We start from the raw sequence: 18,208 nt of genomic DNA, 5'->3' as shown, positions 1-18,208 counted from the left end.
ACTGCCAGAAGGCCCTCGGAGCTGGACCTAAGTCTTTGAAGGGATAGTCAGTGGATATAGTTGGCTCACTGGTCAAATTGCCATCTGTCTTTTGAGTAAAGAGAAGGAGATGACTAATTTATTACTGTAAATGTAAAACATCAACATTAATGCAAATCTGAAGTAGTACTTCCCAAAGCCTTTTAAAGAATTGCAAGTGCAGTGTTTTTAAAAACAACAAGAAAAGCAGGGACACCACCATACTTAGCAATTCTTACAATAGGAAAACCTATTAACTGAAGAATGACTCAATGTCTGGCAGTTAATTAGCTGATAATTGTTTTTACAGTAGCTTGAAAACATGCATAACAGGAAAACTTCACAATTGGGATCTATTTTTCACAGCTTTACATTTGCATTGACCATTGTTAAAAGATAATGATAGAATGGGTTTTAAGCGTAATCATCTACAGTATTCAGATGTTCACAAAGTGTGATCTTGTAACTGATTATGTGTATGCAGTACCTTTATTTCACTGTCTTAATTAAAATAATACAATTTAATCTCACTCTACATGTGGGGGAAAATTATGAATGCAAAATAAGTTGTGAAAGCTCACTGAGATATACAAACTGCTGCATTCATTCAACTTACCTAACCCAAAGTAGTTATAATTTTCTCTTGCTTATATGCAATAGGTATTTTACATGTCACTGTTAGTAATTTAGATTTTAAAAAAATATTTACAGAGGACTACACTAGTATTCATGGATTTATTCAGGGAGATCAGTATTTGCTTACCCTGCAGGCACAATTGTGTTTCTATGCAGCATCTGACATCAGTCAGTGCTCCATATAAAATGTTATAAAGGCTTGTTTGTATGGTGCATACTCAATGTTGCTGAAGTTGCTGACCAAGCAAGCAATTTATCTATATACCAGTTGCTTCAAAATGTCACTGGATTACATTTTGTTAAGCAGAGTCATAACTTATCAGTGCCCTCTATGTTCCTCCCCGCCTTTATCGCAGAAATTCCACTGAGTGGCACAACACTTGGGCATGGCAAAAACCAAGAGAAAGTTAAGCAGCATATCTGAATGCAACTGACATCAATGGACCCCTGTTCTGAATTCAGCACTTGCTCAATTGATCCAAATTAGGTTCAGGCATGCCTAACTTCCAGTAGCATCCAATTAGACTGGTGCTTCTTCAGATTGCCATTTAGGCTTGTGGGCTTCCTATAAGCATTTGGTTGTCCATTCTGAGGGCTTTTCCACACTTGCCTTTTGTTGGTGGCGGGGTTTTGTTTTGTTTTTGTCCCCCTGAGCTTTAAAGAGCAAAAACCCACTCTTTAAAGCTAAATCAGAGCAAACGTCAATTTGGGTTTGCTGCAAAGGGACGTTTGCTCCAATTGAGCTTTAAATCACAGGTCATGCCTGAAAAAAGCAGAGGAAAGTTAAGGGAGCATAAACCCTGAAAACAGAATGCTGGGCTAGATTGGTCTAGGTTCTTGTCATGTTCATGATGACGGTTGTTGTCATGTTATATGCACACACACCTCCCATTGAACCTAATAGAGCTTACCTTTGAATAGACATGCAAAGGATTTCACTGTTATTTGTACACATCCATCTGAAAGGAAGTGTATTGTGAGCAAAGGAATTTTGGGCAATGAGTTTGAGAGGAACTTTTTCTGAGACCTATGCAGTCTTCTGGAAGGTGACTATTCAGCCTGCTCTCATAGAGGCCTTATTTAATTTATAGATGGCTGGGCTCTTCAAACATGAGCAGAAAGGCAATTCTCCCCTGTAGACTGCTGGTCGGTTTATATATATTATTTCCCCAACTGTAAGCAAATTTAAGAAAACCACTTCCTGTTCAAACTTCCTTATTAATATTGCAGAGCCATACATTTGTGTTCAATATAAAATTAAATGTCTTAGATTATATTGATTTGGTTCTCAGAATAAAATCTTCCTTAATTGAAAGCCTGACGTTCTTTCACTTTTGACTAGGTTGTTGGCGCACTAGTCCATTGATCTGAGTCCTAAATGAGATTCATGAGCTTGAAAGCCATTCCCCTGCGCCTACGTGGCTGGGATTCCTGACCTTCACAGGGAGCATCATTCACACCTTCTCTTGCCCATATCTTATGACATATTCCTGAGCAAACCCATCATGAGCCGGTCGGAGAGTGACGCACACCAGAAGCTGCCTCTTGTCCATGTGATGCTTCTCCCAGAGCACCCACTTGGAAGCACACAATGCTGGCAGTCAATTTAAAAGACTTCTTTTCACAGTCTGTAAAGGAAATGGTTCAGATACGTTGTAGCTTATATTTATATTTCAGAACTCTTTGTGGTTTGTTCATAAACACCAGGATTGTGTGTTTTCTCTTCTAGCATTTCAGATTTTGGCTCCAAAATCCAAAGTATTCAATCACATATTTCCCATTCAAACCCAAACTGTAGAAAGTGCGGGCAGCTGAGTACTGTAGGAGTAGTAATGAGGCGGAGTAGCTAAAAGCTCTTAACATTTTTGACAGCCGATTCTCAGATTTGTTTTTTACTTGGACAAAACATGTATAGCTATTATTGGCTGTGTGTTCTTCATGCAGTCTTAAAGACACAACATAGGCTGCTGTTAGCAAGGTTCGTGTTGCCATTGAACTGGTTATACAACTTGTTCAGTTTTCCTGTCACTGCGTATATAGCCCACTTGGGAAAATAAACTAAGCAGTCGCATAGAGGACTGAAGAGTATGTGTCTAACAGATCTTGTTCTGCTGCCACTAGTTTTCAGTCTTGAGTATTTTGTTCTGGAGTCAAAATTATTCATGGCTTCTGAACGAATCCCTTACTGCTTCCCATCACAACTTGGAGCTATTTCATTTTCACAGCAATCACTTCAGATCTGTGAACATCATAGGGTATTCTGGTGTGTGGAGGGATGGGGGAATTCTGTTATGGTTATGGTTTATCGATCAGCTGATGTGTGGTGAGTTCAAACCTGTAGGACCAGCTGTGCAACTGATTTCCCATGGGGAAGCCGATTGCATAGCCGATCCTTGGAGAAATCCACTTTGCTGTCCCAACGCTTGGTAAGCACTAAAAACAGGGCTGAGAAGAAAGGACATTGTGCAGTGCTTCCAGAATGCCCCAAAGCCAGCTGGCTCTCGGGCATTTGGGAAGCCCTGCACAATGTATTTTGCAAGCCCTGCGCTTAGCACTTCCCAAGCATCAGCCACAGGGCTGACTAAGCCCCTTGTGCTCCAGTTCCCAAGCACCCAACAACCAGCTGGCTGTGTAAAGCATTTTGGGAAGTGGTGCGTGAAGCAATTAGCAAGCCCACAATGATGTCAAATGATTGACATGTGGGATGTCCCATCTACCAGTCAAAGGTGGCTCTCAAGGTGGAGGCAGATAAGAATAAGGTTCATAAATGGTTTATTGGAAACCAATCTTGTTTCTACCTGTTAGGATGGAGAAATTCCCGTGCAACTTCTGTTTAGCGGTGGTGATTGGTCAGTCAATTCCAATGGAACGTCTTCAGGTCAAGCTTTTTTAGTCCTGCAGAGTAGAGTTAGCAGAGGACTCTACTTCTTAACAGCACGTTTATGTAGCTTGAATTTCAACATTTAGCTTATCTTGTTGCAAGCAAACAAGGAGTCTAAGAAATTATTTACATAATATCTGGGCATGGGGTACAATTTAAATTTCTGGGCAGGCTGGTTCTTCATATGCGGTAAAGACCAAACAAGGAATTTAGCTAAACAATAGCTAAACATACCTGTATACTATTTTAAGCATTTGATTTTTTAAAAAAATCAAAACATGATCTATTGCCTGAAAGGAGAGTAAATAAAATGTTTCTCTACCCAATTAGGTAAAAGAAACAAATGTTACTGTTTTCTGTTGTTAAAGGTCATATTGAATAAATCACTTTGTGACTGAAGAAAGAATAAAACTTCTAATGCAACTTACATATAAAAGACTATTCTTTATAGCTCATATGTATTCTATCATGATATAGATCATGACGTCATGATTCTGGTACCAAAAATGCTTAACAGCTTTTAAGAAGTAGATAAAAATATTTTTCTGGTCGAAGCTTTTGTAGCTGAGGTTTGAACCAATAAATAGCAGGAATTTATTTGTCCTAAGAGACGAAGATTCTATAATATTACTAGACTTGCTTTACATCTCCCCACCCCCCCACTTTAGATCTCAGGAATTAGCTTCCAATTTGCTTAAAGCACTCTTGGAATTCCTGTAGCAGGTGATTAGGGCTGCATGACAGTAATCTGAAGGGAAGCCTTTCTGTAAAGGAGGGTGGTTGTCATGTGGTGCTGTTGCCATAGTACTGTGGTATTCTTTTGACCAGCTGTATATGAACTCTTGAAGAAGGGAATGAGATATGTGGTGGGGGTTTGGGGTGGGGGTGGGGAAGAAAGCAGCTTTACATTATAAACCTATGCTGGCTGCTAATTAAAAACAGAAATAATATTAAGCTCACCTTAATTTTTAGAATATCACTGACTCCTAAAGTGGTTGGGGGGGGGAGAGACAAAAGCGGTGCAAATGTGCTTTAAATGACAACAATCATTCAGTCTGATTTATTTCACTTTATTGAGTGCTTTTAGTGTAGATTCATATACTGACATAAGAAGAGGCAGCGTTTGCATGCAGTAGTTCCTTTGCAGCCTGGGCTTGCAAATGAAAACATGCAGCAGCCTACACCAAATTGGGCTTCTGAACAACTTATTTTAGGGAACAGGCTATGGAAATCATCTTACATTTTGCTCTGCAGATATAACATAGCTTTCTATGTTTGCTAAGAATTTCAGAAGTGAAAGCTGTCTGGTTTTCTTTGCATTGAAACATTAAAATACTTCTTAGCCAGATGTGAGCATATGTGTCTTCTCTGTATATGTAAAGAAATACAAAATCATATTGGAATGGGTAGGGAGAAAACAATTATAATTTTAAATCAGTGTCCTAAAGCTGTGTTTAAAAATCTCTGTGAGTGAAAGGGGATTTCCCATCATGGCAACGCAGTGATCTGGAGGAGGAGGAGGAGGGGGACTGCTCGCCTTATTTTGCCTTGTTTAGATATGCACAGGGCTTCCTCCATTTTAATCTTTCTTTTGAAAACATGGCTGTATAGCTAAATCCAGCAATGCCTACAAAAGCAGCCGTCAATTCTTTTCGCTCAGTTCAGCAAAGGAACACTAATCTAGAGACCCCCTTCAGACAACTAAGCAACCAGGATTATTCATAATATTCATAAGTGCTTTAAGGCAGCTTGCTGGAAACAGTTGGAATAGCTCTCACTCCTCTCCGCAGCCCTTTTATATCATTTTTGTGTGCGTGTTTTGCTGACAAAGCCTCCAACAATACATTCTTTTCTGCAAAACTGGAATACAAACCTTGGTGTTGTCTTGGAGTAGCAAGTAGCCATTATTACAGGAATTGTTGACTTTTACCAATATTAATCTCACTGACTGGGAAATCCTTCTTCCTGAGGAGTTCCCCCCTCTGATCTGCAAATTCTTCATAAGAGATTTCTCACTTTTGGCGTGCAAAATCTTCCAAAAATGCCTGAGGCAAACTATTTGTTATCTGTATCTTGGGGTTATATCAAGGTGGGTTTAAAATAAAGAAAAGCAAATAATAATATCCAGTTGTGTTATTTATATGTAAAGTATATATCAGAATCATATTTATTGCTATATAGCCTTAAACATGTTAGATACTTTTACAGTGAGGTGTAATATTGCCATACAAACAGAATGTCATGAAAAATAGGAGCATCATTTTATGATCATTTACACAAAGTATATTTAAGTTGTATGCAACTTGATAATCCAGCCAAATGTCATATTAACATTTCATTTTTCCCCTGGCAAAAAAATTCTATAAATTGATGTTGCTTTTGTATTGTATGTGGGAAATTGCTAAATCGTTCATGATCAAGATTTAGGACAGGTTTATAACTTGTGAGACCAAAAACTGCTCTAAAATCGACATAGTTTTCCAGAATTAGGTAAAATGTATCTGCCTTTTTAAAATGATATTTTTAAAAACTGACAGCACCATAACCTTAAATCGCACCATGTGGTCTAAAAATATTTCTTATATGTTTATAGTTTATCTATAAAGGCATTGCTGAATGATGTCATCTTTAAGTTAGTTACTGTAATAATGTCCCATTTTATTTACTGTGCATGCATCACTCAAAAAAACCTGATGATTTGTGTTTTCTTTTCTTCTAATTACCAATAGTTCAAGAGAATGTTGAACCGAGAACTGACACACCTTTCAGAAATGAGCCGATCGGGAAACCAAGTGTCTGAATATATTTCAAACACTTTCCTAGGTAAGTTATTTAGCACCAGACCCATTCCATTCTGTGTGTAAGTTTAGATTTTAACAAGCATGGTCAGGCTCTGATGGGCAGGCAGGGTTGTTCTTAGAGGCACAATGATGCTTCAGTGATGTAGCTGCACTTAGTTAAAACTAAGGAGTAGTAACACTAACCAGCATGATTATTCTAAATAATCCAACACAGGAACAGCGGTATTAATCATAGTGTTAACCTATGTTTTTTTCCCCCAAAGTAATGTTGGTAAATAGGCATTTTGACACACAGAGAATTAATCGGAAAGTCCACATTTCACTTAGGATTGTGAACACACACACACACAGTGACATTTTTAATGTTTTTACTCTTGTTTTACCACCAAGTAAAAATAACTCGTTTGTCTTCAGTGGATATTCTTAAGTGAGTTGAACACTTTGACCCACAAAGTAAACACTTTGATCCACAATCTTTATCCAAGCACTGATCAAGTACACAAAATATCTATTGAACAAATAGTGATGATATCACTGTATTATAATTGTCAGTGATATTGGTCCCTTTTGCCATAAATGGCTCCCGTTGACTTCATCCTTCACATAGCTCCACCTTTGGTTATTAATCATTAAAAGTAACCTTGGCAATAGTAGTAGTTTTTGTCTTTATTTGTAACAGTATCCAAACATTAGATTTATAAATCCATTAAATTGTATAAACTATTTTGAATAAGCAACCGGTATAATACAAACATTGTACACAAGTGATATTAAAACAATGATACTTTGTTTCATAAACTTTGTAATTCATTTCTCTATATGTTCTTCACAGACAAACAGAATGATGTGGAGATTCCCTCTCCCACACAGAAGGATAGAGAGAAAAAGAAGAAGCAGCTCATGACACAGATCAGTGGTGTGAAAAAGCTAATGCATAGTTCAAGCTTGAATAATACTAGCATTTCAAGATTTGGTGTGAAAACAGAAAAGGAAGACCATCTAGCCAAAGTGAGTGCAATTAACTTATCGTTATTTTAGTCTTTTGGTGTAAGATACCACTTGCTACCAATGGAGAGAGACATTTTGATCAGCTGCTTAATATAGTATATAACACCAGTATTCAAAAGTGTATTCTGATTATATCAGAAAAGTATTCTCTTATGTAGTTTAAGAATTCACCATCACTGTACAGGGTCTAGTTTTGACTCACTACTCCCTAGCATATAATTGGTGCTGGCATGGTAGCAAAAAATTGATAAATACAGTCGTACTTTGGAAGTCAAACGGAACCCGTTCCGGAAGTCCGTTCAACTTCCAAAACGTTCGGAAACCAAAGCACGGCTTCTGATTGGAAACCTGCGGAAACCCCGTCGGATGTTCAACTTCCAAAAATAGTTCACAAACTGGAACAATCACTTCCGGGTTTGTGGCGTTCGGGAGCCAAAACGTTCAAGAACTAAGCTCGAAACCAAGGTACGACTGTATGTTCAAATACGTAGCTGCAGTTTAGGAAGAGATGTTCTTCCTTGTTCCTTTTACATGATATATAATGTTCTTTTGATAACTATCTTATTAGTGTTCGAGAGAGAGAGAGTTTTGAGTTTATAAATATAGCTAGAGACTACTTATGGACTTGGCTTCATTGCATTAGTGTTGTATATCCATTATTTTTTGGTTTAATATTGAGTATTTTCTTCCCCTCTAGGAGCTGGAGGATCTGAATAAATGGGGTCTGAACATATTTAACGTTGCAAGATATTCACACAGTAGACCTCTCACCTGCATTATGTATGCTATTTTTCAGGTTCGTAATTTCACTGGTTATATATTGCTTCAGATGGTTGCATTTAAAGGCAGCAACAACAAAGAGTCCCATCCCATCCTGCATCACCTTATAACCTTCTGCAATTTAAATTACCTTGAAACAGGAGAGAGATCTGCTAAAGACATTCAAGATCTCATCAGATACCTTCATAGCTTACATGATGACTTTGGAAGACCACTACCATTCCGATGTGGCCTACCACAACAGTCTCCATGCGGCTGATGTAGCCCAGTCAACACATGTTCTCCTGTCCACCCCAGCCTTGGATGTGAGTAGCTCCCCACCTGCAGTGAGAAATACTCATGTTGTAATAGTGAATATGTTTTGCTGGTTAATTATTTATTTACAACAGTTCTTTGTTTTATTTTAATTCCTGTTTCTTTGTAGTTGCTTTCACCCTTCTGGGATTCTACAGCTGTTCCCATATGCTCTTGCATTCTTGGTAGTTGCACAATTAAGCAGATTTCCATACTACTAATGGAGAACCTGTGGCACTCCAGATGTTGGGCTTCACCTTCCATCACCCCAGTCAGCATGACCACTGGCCAGTGATGGTTGGGAATTGTAGTCCAGCAACATCTGGAGGGCTTGGGTTAGTAAGATTAATTTAGACCAGGCTTCCTCAACCTCGGCCCTCCAGATGTTTTTTGGCTTACAGCTCCCATGATCCCTAGCTAGCAGGACCAGTGGTCAGGGATGATGGGAATTGTAGTCTCAAAACATCTGAAGGGCTGAGGTTGACGAAGCCTGATTTAGAACTTGCTTTCTAAGATGGAACTTCTCAGCAATACTCTGATATCAAAATTTAAATTTTTACATGGAGCAACTTAATATTGAATGCAGTAGATTTATATTTGTGCAGTTACATTACCTGTAGTGGGTATAAAGCAAGCACCCCCAAACTTGGCCCTCCAGCTAACAGGACCAGTGATCAGAGATGATGCAAATTGTAGTCCCAAAACATCTGGAGAGCCAAGTTTGGGGATGCCTGGTATACAGGGTCTACTGCACCCCAGAAGAATGTGTCAGAATGGATGGAAAGTGGCCAGTAGTTTTAAAGTGTTTGTGTCATTTTAATAATGTGTGACTAAAACAGTTTTGTTAACTCTAGTCCTACTTTAAGAAATGCCTATGACTTGGTTTCTGTTGATGTCTGTGTGCATGGTTAATGAGTTCAAAATTATGATCTATCTATTGCTCATTTTTGCCTTAGGCTGTCTTCACTGATCTGGAAATTCTTGCAGCCATTTTTGCAGCAGCAATTCATGATGTGGATCACCCTGGTGTCTCTAACCAGTTTCTTATTAATACAAGTGAGTCCTATGTTTATGCACACACACAAAAAATTATCACCAATTTGGGCATTTATACTTCATGAAACTTATTTACTAATTAGATTTTTTTTTAAAAAAACTATCATGTAATAAATATAATACATTCATTTTAAATCACGAAGCCTTGAATATACTGAAATTGAATTTCCTTAGGAAATAATGAGTTACATTATCTGTTCTTTGTGGGTTTTTTGGTCAGATTCTGAGCTTGCTCTGATGTACAATGATGAGTCAGTCTTGGAAAATCACCACCTTGCTGTGGGTTTTAAGCTGCTACAAGAAGAGCATTGCGACATCTTCCAGAACTTGACCAAGAAGCAACGTCAAACTCTCAGGAAAATGGTGATAGACATGGTAAGGATTTGGTATCCTACCCCCTGAAAACTTCTTACGGCTCATTTTTCTAATGTATGCAACAGAAATTCAGGTTTCTACTTCCTTTCATTTACAGCAATTATTTTTCTTTTCATATAGGTCTTGGCCACAGATATGTCCAAACACATGTCCCTACTGGCAGACCTAAAGACTATGGTGGAAACTAAAAAAGTGACAAGTTCCGGAGTTCTGCTTCTAGATAACTACACAGACAGAATACAGGTGTGTACAGGAGCTTCTGGTTTTTTGTGATGCTACTTTTCTTTTAAAAAGGCATACTGCTTACTGTGACTTCCTTTAGGGCTCAAAACAGAAAACATAACAAGTTATACTCTTGGGTTATTGTGGAGAAGGTGTGCCCAGAACCTGATAGTTTGCTCTGCTGTGCATCAAAGGACTTCTAGCACAAGGCATTGCATTGTTCTTCTGGTGGAAAAAGCCAGCCTATTTTCTGCTAGTTGGGTGGGGCGGGGGGTAGCTTTCTATGGCGAGGACACAAGACCACCTGCAACTTTAGCATGGCATAGTAATGGCTGTGGAAGTGACTTGCACCAGTAAAAAGGGGGTAGTAAGAGGAAACTGGGTGGGACAAACGTTGACTATATGCTATTGTAGATGTTGCAACGCAAAATTTCCCCTGTGCTTGCAACTGCAGTTGGAAACATGACTGAGCTGATAAGCACACTGACATTTGTGCACGTAAATTATATAATCATATAAACCTCTCCACAAGATAGGAATTTGGTGGTTTGTGGTTTCCTACATTCTTCAAACCCACTTGGAGAAGACAGGATCCCAGAGTCATATGGAATATAATCAGTTCAGTGATCATTTGGATTTGCAGTACAGCCAAGTGTTGTGCAATCTGAAAGTTTCTTCTTCACATGCTTATGACTTCCAAGGATTAAGAATTGTCATGGGTGGCTAAGAATATCGCAAGAAGAAGTTTATTCCTTAAAGACAGGGACTCTATTCCAATAGCTGACCTGCTTTTTCCACTTTGATGATACACCTAGAAACATTCATTTCAGAATATTCCTAGAAATTTCTGTGACTTGAAAAAAATATTTTTTAATGAGGGTACTTATTTTACCCTTATCTCGATGAAATATTTGTCCAACAGTTCCTCAGTGCTTCAGACAGATTATCTGTCACAACAGATATGCCAGAAGGGTAACTAGCTTTGTGGCAATGCACAGTCCCCCATGACAAACCCATTGTTCTTCAGTTCTAGGTTTGTCCCAGTTGGCACAGAATTCCCATTTCTAAATAAGCATTACATAAATATGAAAGGAAAATATCCCTTCACAGAATCTCCTACATTAAACCTGTGGCCATCCTGATTCCCAATCACCATCACCCCCCGCTATTGGTCATGCTAACCAGGACTGATGGGAGTTGGACTCTGACAGCATTGTGGGAGGGGGACAGGTTCCCCATTCCTTCTGTAAAAATTCCCTTCCATGTGGACTAGAGCTCAGCCTCCATAGCTCAAAGCATTACATTTAAGAATTTTGCACCAGCATGGGTGATCAACCTGTGCTAAGTTGTCCTCCATTGCTGCTAAGTTCTTTTCACACTACCAAATTAGAGCTACAACAGATAAAGAACATATTCCAGCTTCTAGGAAGTAAGTAGGGTGGAAGACACTTGACTAGACAGACATTCAGATATCTATAATGCTTGGAAAAACAAAGGGCCAGCTAGATGCCAGTCTTGGCAGGCACTGTCTGTGATCCTGCATAAATCAGGGTCACAAACTCTGAATCAGACTCAGGAGTTTGACAGCTCAGGTGCTACAAAACCACTTTTCATTTGATTTATTTCCTCCAAGGAGCTCAAGCTGGTAAATGTAGTTTTGTCTTCCGTTTTATCCTCACAGCAACTATGTGAGGTAGATTATATGGCATGCCATATTACGTCTTCTATAAAGGCCAGCAAAAAAAATTGAAGTGACACATTTTAGACTAACTGAGGGAGGTTTGGGTGAGAGATAGTTCATCCCATGGCTTAGACAGAATTTGAAATTGGGTACCTCAGTCTTACTACCATACTAATACTGTGTACCATACTAATACTCTGTAGGATATGCCAGGGATGAACCAGGGACCTTTAGATCTTCAGTCTAACACTCTCCCAACTGATCTTGCATCAGATTCAAGACACGAAAGTCTGGACACTTTTCTTTCTTCCACACTTGTATCTTTAAGGCACAAGCAGCATAAAGTAATGTTGAATGCAACTCTAAGCTAAAGGGTAGGATAGAGGTTTCCTGTGAAGTAACACATAATAATAAAATTTATTTGTATCCCGCCCTCCCCTGCCGGAGCTGGGCTCAGATCGGCTAACATCATATAAAACACAATATACATAAAAACAAACAAACACCCCAAAATTAATTCAAATAAATTAAAATTAAAATTAGACTGGACAAATGGCCACCCTCAAGTTAAAAGTGAAAGCGGTTAATACTCGCAAGGACCAGCTCTTTTCACTGATATTATAAGGACCTGTGAGTGGGCTGGGAAACCTCCTTCATACTTGTTCATACAAAGAGGAAATGAGTCAGACTGAACACTGGCCAAAGGCCTGGCAGAACAGTTCTCTCTTGCAGGCCCTCCGAAAAGATGTCAAATCTCGCAGGGCCCTGGTCTCTTGTGAGAGAGCGTTCCACCTGGCCGGGGCCACAACCGAAAAGGCCCTGGCTCTGGTTGAGGTCCGTCTAATCTCCCTGGGGCTCGGGATCTTCAGGGTGTTGTTATTTGTAGACCGTAGGGTCCTCCGTGGGGCATACCAGGAGAGGCGGTCCTGTAGGTATGATGGTCCTAGGCCGTGTAGTGCTTTAAAGGTTAAAACCAACACCTTAAACCTGATCCTGTACTCCACCGGGAGCACGTACAGCTGGTATAAGCAGATGTTTGTCCTGCTCTGTGGTGATGTTCAGGCAAGGCCCAACCAGGATCTAAGAAAAGGAGAGGTTCAGGCAAGACACAAGGCAGAGCTCTGAAGTCACTCCAGCAAGGAATAAACTGAGCCCTTATATAGCAGCAACAACTAAAGCCTTAATGGTAACTCTGCCTGCACTGCAGGGGGCTGCTTTACTTAAAAGAACCAAGCCTTCCCCAATAATCTTCTACTGCAATGGAGCAGAGGAGCCTCAGGTCATCTGCTGTAAAGTCTTCCAAGTCCAAGAATGGCAGTGCTGCATCCTTGGATTGGAGAGGCAATGGTCCCACAGCACTTTTGGGGCTGGTCCTGCATCCTCCATCCCTTCAGGTTTGGAATCCTTGCCTCCATGACCCATGAAACAGGACTCTTGACTCCTAGTCCCTGATTTAATCCCACTTCTGGGGTTTAGTTTTAGTTTTAGTTTAGTTTTGCACTTGAGTATTCAGTAGAGTGTTAGTTCAGCTTGCACAGACCCAAATTATTGCTCATCATGCATGTCCACAGTTAATTAGGGTGACTTGACTTAGTAAAAATGTGTTTTAATGTTCTCTTTTTATAAAATACTCCAAAATAAGGGTATTTTTTGTGATCAAAATGTTCTTCTTTTAATGTGAAATTTTACAGGATGTGCCAGCAAGTAGAGAATGAAATGTGTGTTTTTTCCTATTCTGCCTGATTATGTGAGCCTTCATATTAATGCAGGTTATGCAATTACAGGTTCTCCGAAATATGGTCCATTGTGCTGATTTAAGTAATCCCACGAAATCCCTTGAACTCTATCGACAGTGGACAGACAGAATCATGGATGAATTTTTCCACCAGGGGGACAAAGAACGGGAGAGAGGAATGGAAATCAGCCCAATGTGTGACAAGCACACAGCTTCTGTAGAGAAGTCACAGGTATTTTACTTTACTTTACCCCCCCCCCCACACACACACACCATATTCAGTTGGGGTTTTGCCATGAGTGTGAGTTTTTTTAAGGTGGGGTAGATGTCCCCCCCCCCCCCAAATTTCATGTTACTTGCATTTACTGGTAATTCCCGAAGGTTTATTTTTGTATCTGGTGCTGAACACAGATTGATTCCAAATATCTAGATGTCTCTGAAACCTTTGCGGACTTAGCAGAAAATCCTCCACTGTCAGCTGTGAACATCTCCATTGTGTGAGGGATATAATCACTTTTTTTTCATATTCCCAATTCTAGTTGCAAATGCTTGAGAACCATTTTGCGGTAATGACTATATTAGGAGTAGCCAATACAGTGTTCTCCAGATGTTGTTAGGCTGAAATTCCCATCAGTCCCAGCTCACATTACCAATGGTCAGAAAAGATGGGAGTGGTAATTAAACAACATCTGAAGGACACCACATTGGCTATGCCTGGGCTTGAGCAGTGGAACTTATTAAACTGTAGGGACCGAGTACTCACTAGGTTATCTTTGGCTGGTCTATCTCACACTGGCTAACCTACTTCACAGGGTAAAAATAGCAAAAATTGTGAGGATAAAATGCCTGCTACCCTTAATTCATTGGGGGAAAGTCAAGTTGGAAAAAAACATTAATAATAATAATGGAAAAGATAGCACAAAAAGATTAAACAATGTCCTTTACAATCCCAAAACAGGTAAAGCAAAGTCTATGCATTTTCCTGGTTCAAGTTGTCTGCTAAGAGAATAAACTTTCAACTTAGTGTTTAAAATGTTGAAACATTTCCAGTTGCGTTTCTTTATGACTATAAAATGCCGAAGAACCCCACCTTCTAATAACCAGGCAAAGCTATTTAACTTAAAGGTCTCTCCTGAGCATACTCTGCAGGAAGTTTTCGTCACCTTTTGGCTTAAGCTGTCTCAGTGGTTACAATGGAATTATAATGGCTCATTTAACATCCTGTTGTGTCTGAAGAAGGCAAATGTGATTTCCAAACCAAACATCCTAGGACTGCGATGGGCTCCTTGGAGAGCTGTTTTCCTGCTCTGTAAAGTTGCCGTCCAGCAGCTTTTGGAATTAAGTGACAAACTTTGGCCAGGCGGAAGGCGATAGCTTTTATGGCCATTCAGTTTTCTCTCTTCCACACTTCCTGCTGTCAAGCAACTTAGAACTAACTCAGCTCAGAGCTTACTCATCAGACTAAACGTGAAGGCATCATTCTTTCCCCACAATGACACACCATTTCCACAGAACATTACTGTATCCCCACACTGAGTGCAAGGGGCTGGGTGTAAGAGCAGTTGCCTCCTTTCTCTTTCCTGGTAGACGAGATTATAAATACTAAAGGGAAAGATCATCCACCCCTCTGCTTCTGTCCAAAGATACAGTGCATTGTGCAAAGTCTGTTAACAGTTATAAACAATTACAAAACTTCACATCAGAGGTACTGTAGGGATGGAAGGACTTGTCAATTTTAGCTCTGCGTTTCTCTATTATTATTTTTTCAAGCTTAAATGCAGTTCACCACATTTTACACCCATTATAGCAGCGGCTTTTCATGTTGTGTATTTTCTTACAATTCTTTCTTTTGTTCTTAACAAATTTAGACTCGTGCTTTCTATTGCTTTGCAGGTTGGCTTCATTGATTACATTGTCCACCCGCTTTGGGAGACGTGGGCAGACCTAGTACAGCCGGACGCCCAAGATATCCTGGACACTCTAGAAGATAACAGGAATTGGTACCAGAGCATGATCCCTCAGAGCCCTTCTCCTCCCCTTGATGAACGCAACAGAGACTGCCAGGGCCTGATGGAGAAGTTCCAGTTTGAGCTTACGCTTGAAGAAGAGGACTCTGATGGGCCTGAGAAAGAAAGTGATGGTATCAGCTACTTCAGCAGTACAAAGACACTCTGTGTGATTGACCCAGGAAGAAGGGGTTCCCAAAGTGAAGCTAATATAGAAATTGTGACAGAAGATACATCACCTATCGATACCTAATATATTGTATCTGTAAGGGTGAATTTAAATACTTCATGCACATGCAGGTTGTCTTGCTAACTAGCCTGAAATCGAGGTCTTAGGCCAGCACCTACCATTGGCTAAAAGACCTTTCCAGCTACTTGAGATTGGAGTCAGGGTTAAAGAGCATGTAGTGATTGCTCAGGAAATCAACAGGTGATTTATATTGCAGCTTAAGCTTTGTCAGCCAAAAACACAAAATCTGGAACCAGTACGAGTTGTAACTGAACAAGCCTGATCGTGAACAACACTCGACTGAAATATTTTCTATTCTTGAGAGATTTTGAAATCTAGACAGGTCTGGCATCTAGAACTACTGATTTGTAACTCTGCATTTAAAACTTGTCCACCTGTCTGCAGACCCGTGTGCCTTTTTTATAAAAAAACTTCCACGTCTTTTCAAGAATCCTACTAAGTACACAACAAAGTATGTTTGATATTGATGTATAATTTTTTAAAAAAATATTCCTGTTTTAATGAAATAGGTCTTCCTTTGTAGGGGCAATACTTGTTTCTTTATTGCAATTTAATCACATTGACTTGCTAAATAAAGCAGGGTGCCCTCTTTGCATTACTGCACCATTGGTCACTTTATCAACCCTGCAAAACCTGTGTTGTTAGCTACTGAAACATGCCCCCCCCCTTAATTGTTTTTGACCTTTCTTGTGCACAGGATAAAGTGTAGCTTTCTGTTCCATAGCACAATACAGCACATGTAAAAGTCAACATACTGAGGTAATGTGATGTACATTCTCCTCCCCTTATTTTATTTTTAAAAAACTCGGTGGAAGTTGCACGCTTGGTCCTTTGTGTTTTCTCTTCCCCACTGTTCATGTCCCCTTCTCTCTCTTGCACTTGCCTTGAGCTCTAACATGTCCAGTACTGTTTATAACAGTGTATTTATTACTTAATGTATATAATGTAATGTTTTGTAAGTATTAATTTATATAAATTAACATTGCCTGTCAGTGGTGATGTTACTTGTGTAGAATACTCTGCATAAGAGTTGCCTTTCTTGTAACCTTTTGTATTGCATAAAGTAGAAAAACCTGAACATAGCTTAAAAGAGACATATTGAACCCAGAGAGGGCATTCAGGTAGCATTGGCTCACGGGGGTTTCATTTTCATTGGCATTTGGGAAATCATCACAGTTGGTGGGTGATGGAGAAATATTTAGAATCATCTGTTCAGATGATGTGAAACTACTGAAACTTTGAAAAAGAAACCTACAGTAAAATGCCACAAAATGTTAAGTGTCAGTTTCCAATTAATGAACAACCCAATGTGAATTTCTATGACAAAATGTGAACTGGTGTTATAATTGTGCTGTGAAACTTCTTCCAACAAAGCTTGTTAGGCATGTATACAGTGCCAATCTCAGTTTGTAAAACTATGTTCCAAGCTTTCAGTCCAACTTGTGACTAACTAGTTGATGAAATAGCACAGTTGTGCATGATCAATGGGTTTGTATGTCTATTGAACACTGCATTGTTCCAGGTGGTTATTTTGTTTCAAAGTTTCACACAATGTATGTTGTTATAGTATTATATATTGTGTTCAGATGCATTCTTAAGAGATTTTTATATGAAGTGAATAAATTAAAGCATGACTTAGGTTGGGCCTTCCTAGATGTTCTTTTTAGTTATCTACTGTGCTTCAGTTGCATGTTTAATGCAGAATTTTTAAACGTCACCATTGGTGGTAGTGAACAAGGTATGAATCACTCAACAACAAACACACATACTAGTCACTGGTAGAGACATGATACTGAATTACCGGTAGGTAAATCTCTTACTGATTAATAAATACATAAGAACGCAGAGGGTGAAACAGATTTTCTACCTTAAGAACAGTCTCATTCCCTGCAGCAAATTATGGCAGTGTTGTGCCCCATTAATTTCTATAAAACTCAGCAGGTTTTTAAAAACTTACAAGTTGCCCCATGGAAAATATTTCTGAAAAGCAGGGTATAAACGTAATAAATAGGAAACAAACACATTTATTTGACGGGCTTCATAATTTTCCTTAGCCTCCATCTCAACACCAATTGGTATTAAATGACAAACCAACATACACCAATATCTTAAACCAGTTCCCCACAAATGAAATGCCCATTTTATCAGCATTGCAGAGAGCAGTAAAATGTAAGCAAAACTGTTTGGGTACCTGAAAATTAATACAGAAGAGCCATTTGCCTCCTGGTGGTGGCTGGAAAGCAGAAGTTACTGTTGTAAAACGTCTATGCAGTAGTGGTCTTAATTCTATATTTTATCTTATAAACACATACCGTAGTTTTTCATGCGTTGGAAAACTTCCCAAGAGTGGCTGCACAAATCACTAAAAACAAAATGTGATGTTACTGAAGCCTTTCACTACAAGTAAGTCATTCTCAGTTCCTAATCCCAACTCTTCTTTGTGCCGGTGATACAGGAACAAACAT

General features: G+C 39.3%; 1 protein-coding gene across 4 annotated transcripts in view; it reads left to right on the top strand.

Moving 5' to 3' along the window:
* PDE4B (phosphodiesterase 4B) overlaps window positions 1-17,382 on the top strand; it is a 189,944-nt gene extending 172,562 nt beyond the window's left edge. For all 4 annotated transcript variants that reach the window (XM_035121992.3, XM_088673932.1, XM_088673933.1 and 1 more), the window contains 9 exons: window positions 6,265-6,358; window positions 7,169-7,344; window positions 8,042-8,140; window positions 8,265-8,429; window positions 9,375-9,474; window positions 9,695-9,849; window positions 9,970-10,092; window positions 13,537-13,719; window positions 15,381-17,382. In XM_035121992.3, coding sequence (XP_034977883.1) covers window positions 6,265-6,358; window positions 7,169-7,344; window positions 8,042-8,140; window positions 8,265-8,429; window positions 9,375-9,474; window positions 9,695-9,849; window positions 9,970-10,092; window positions 13,537-13,719; window positions 15,381-15,746 — 1,461 coding nt within the window. In that variant the 3' untranslated portion in view covers window positions 15,747-17,382. The remainder of the gene's footprint in view (window positions 1-6,264; window positions 6,359-7,168; window positions 7,345-8,041; window positions 8,141-8,264; window positions 8,430-9,374; window positions 9,475-9,694; window positions 9,850-9,969; window positions 10,093-13,536; window positions 13,720-15,380) is intronic.
* The last annotated feature ends 826 nt before the right edge of the window (window positions 17,383-18,208 follow it).

Source organism: Zootoca vivipara, chromosome 7, assembly GCF_965207765.1.
Source record: "Zootoca vivipara chromosome 7, rZooViv2.hap1.1, whole genome shotgun sequence".
NCBI classification, from domain to species: domain Eukaryota; kingdom Metazoa; phylum Chordata; class Lepidosauria; order Squamata; family Lacertidae; genus Zootoca; species Zootoca vivipara.
The sequence above is the reverse complement of the archived record's forward strand: the minus strand, read 5'-3'. Positions and strand labels throughout refer to the sequence as shown.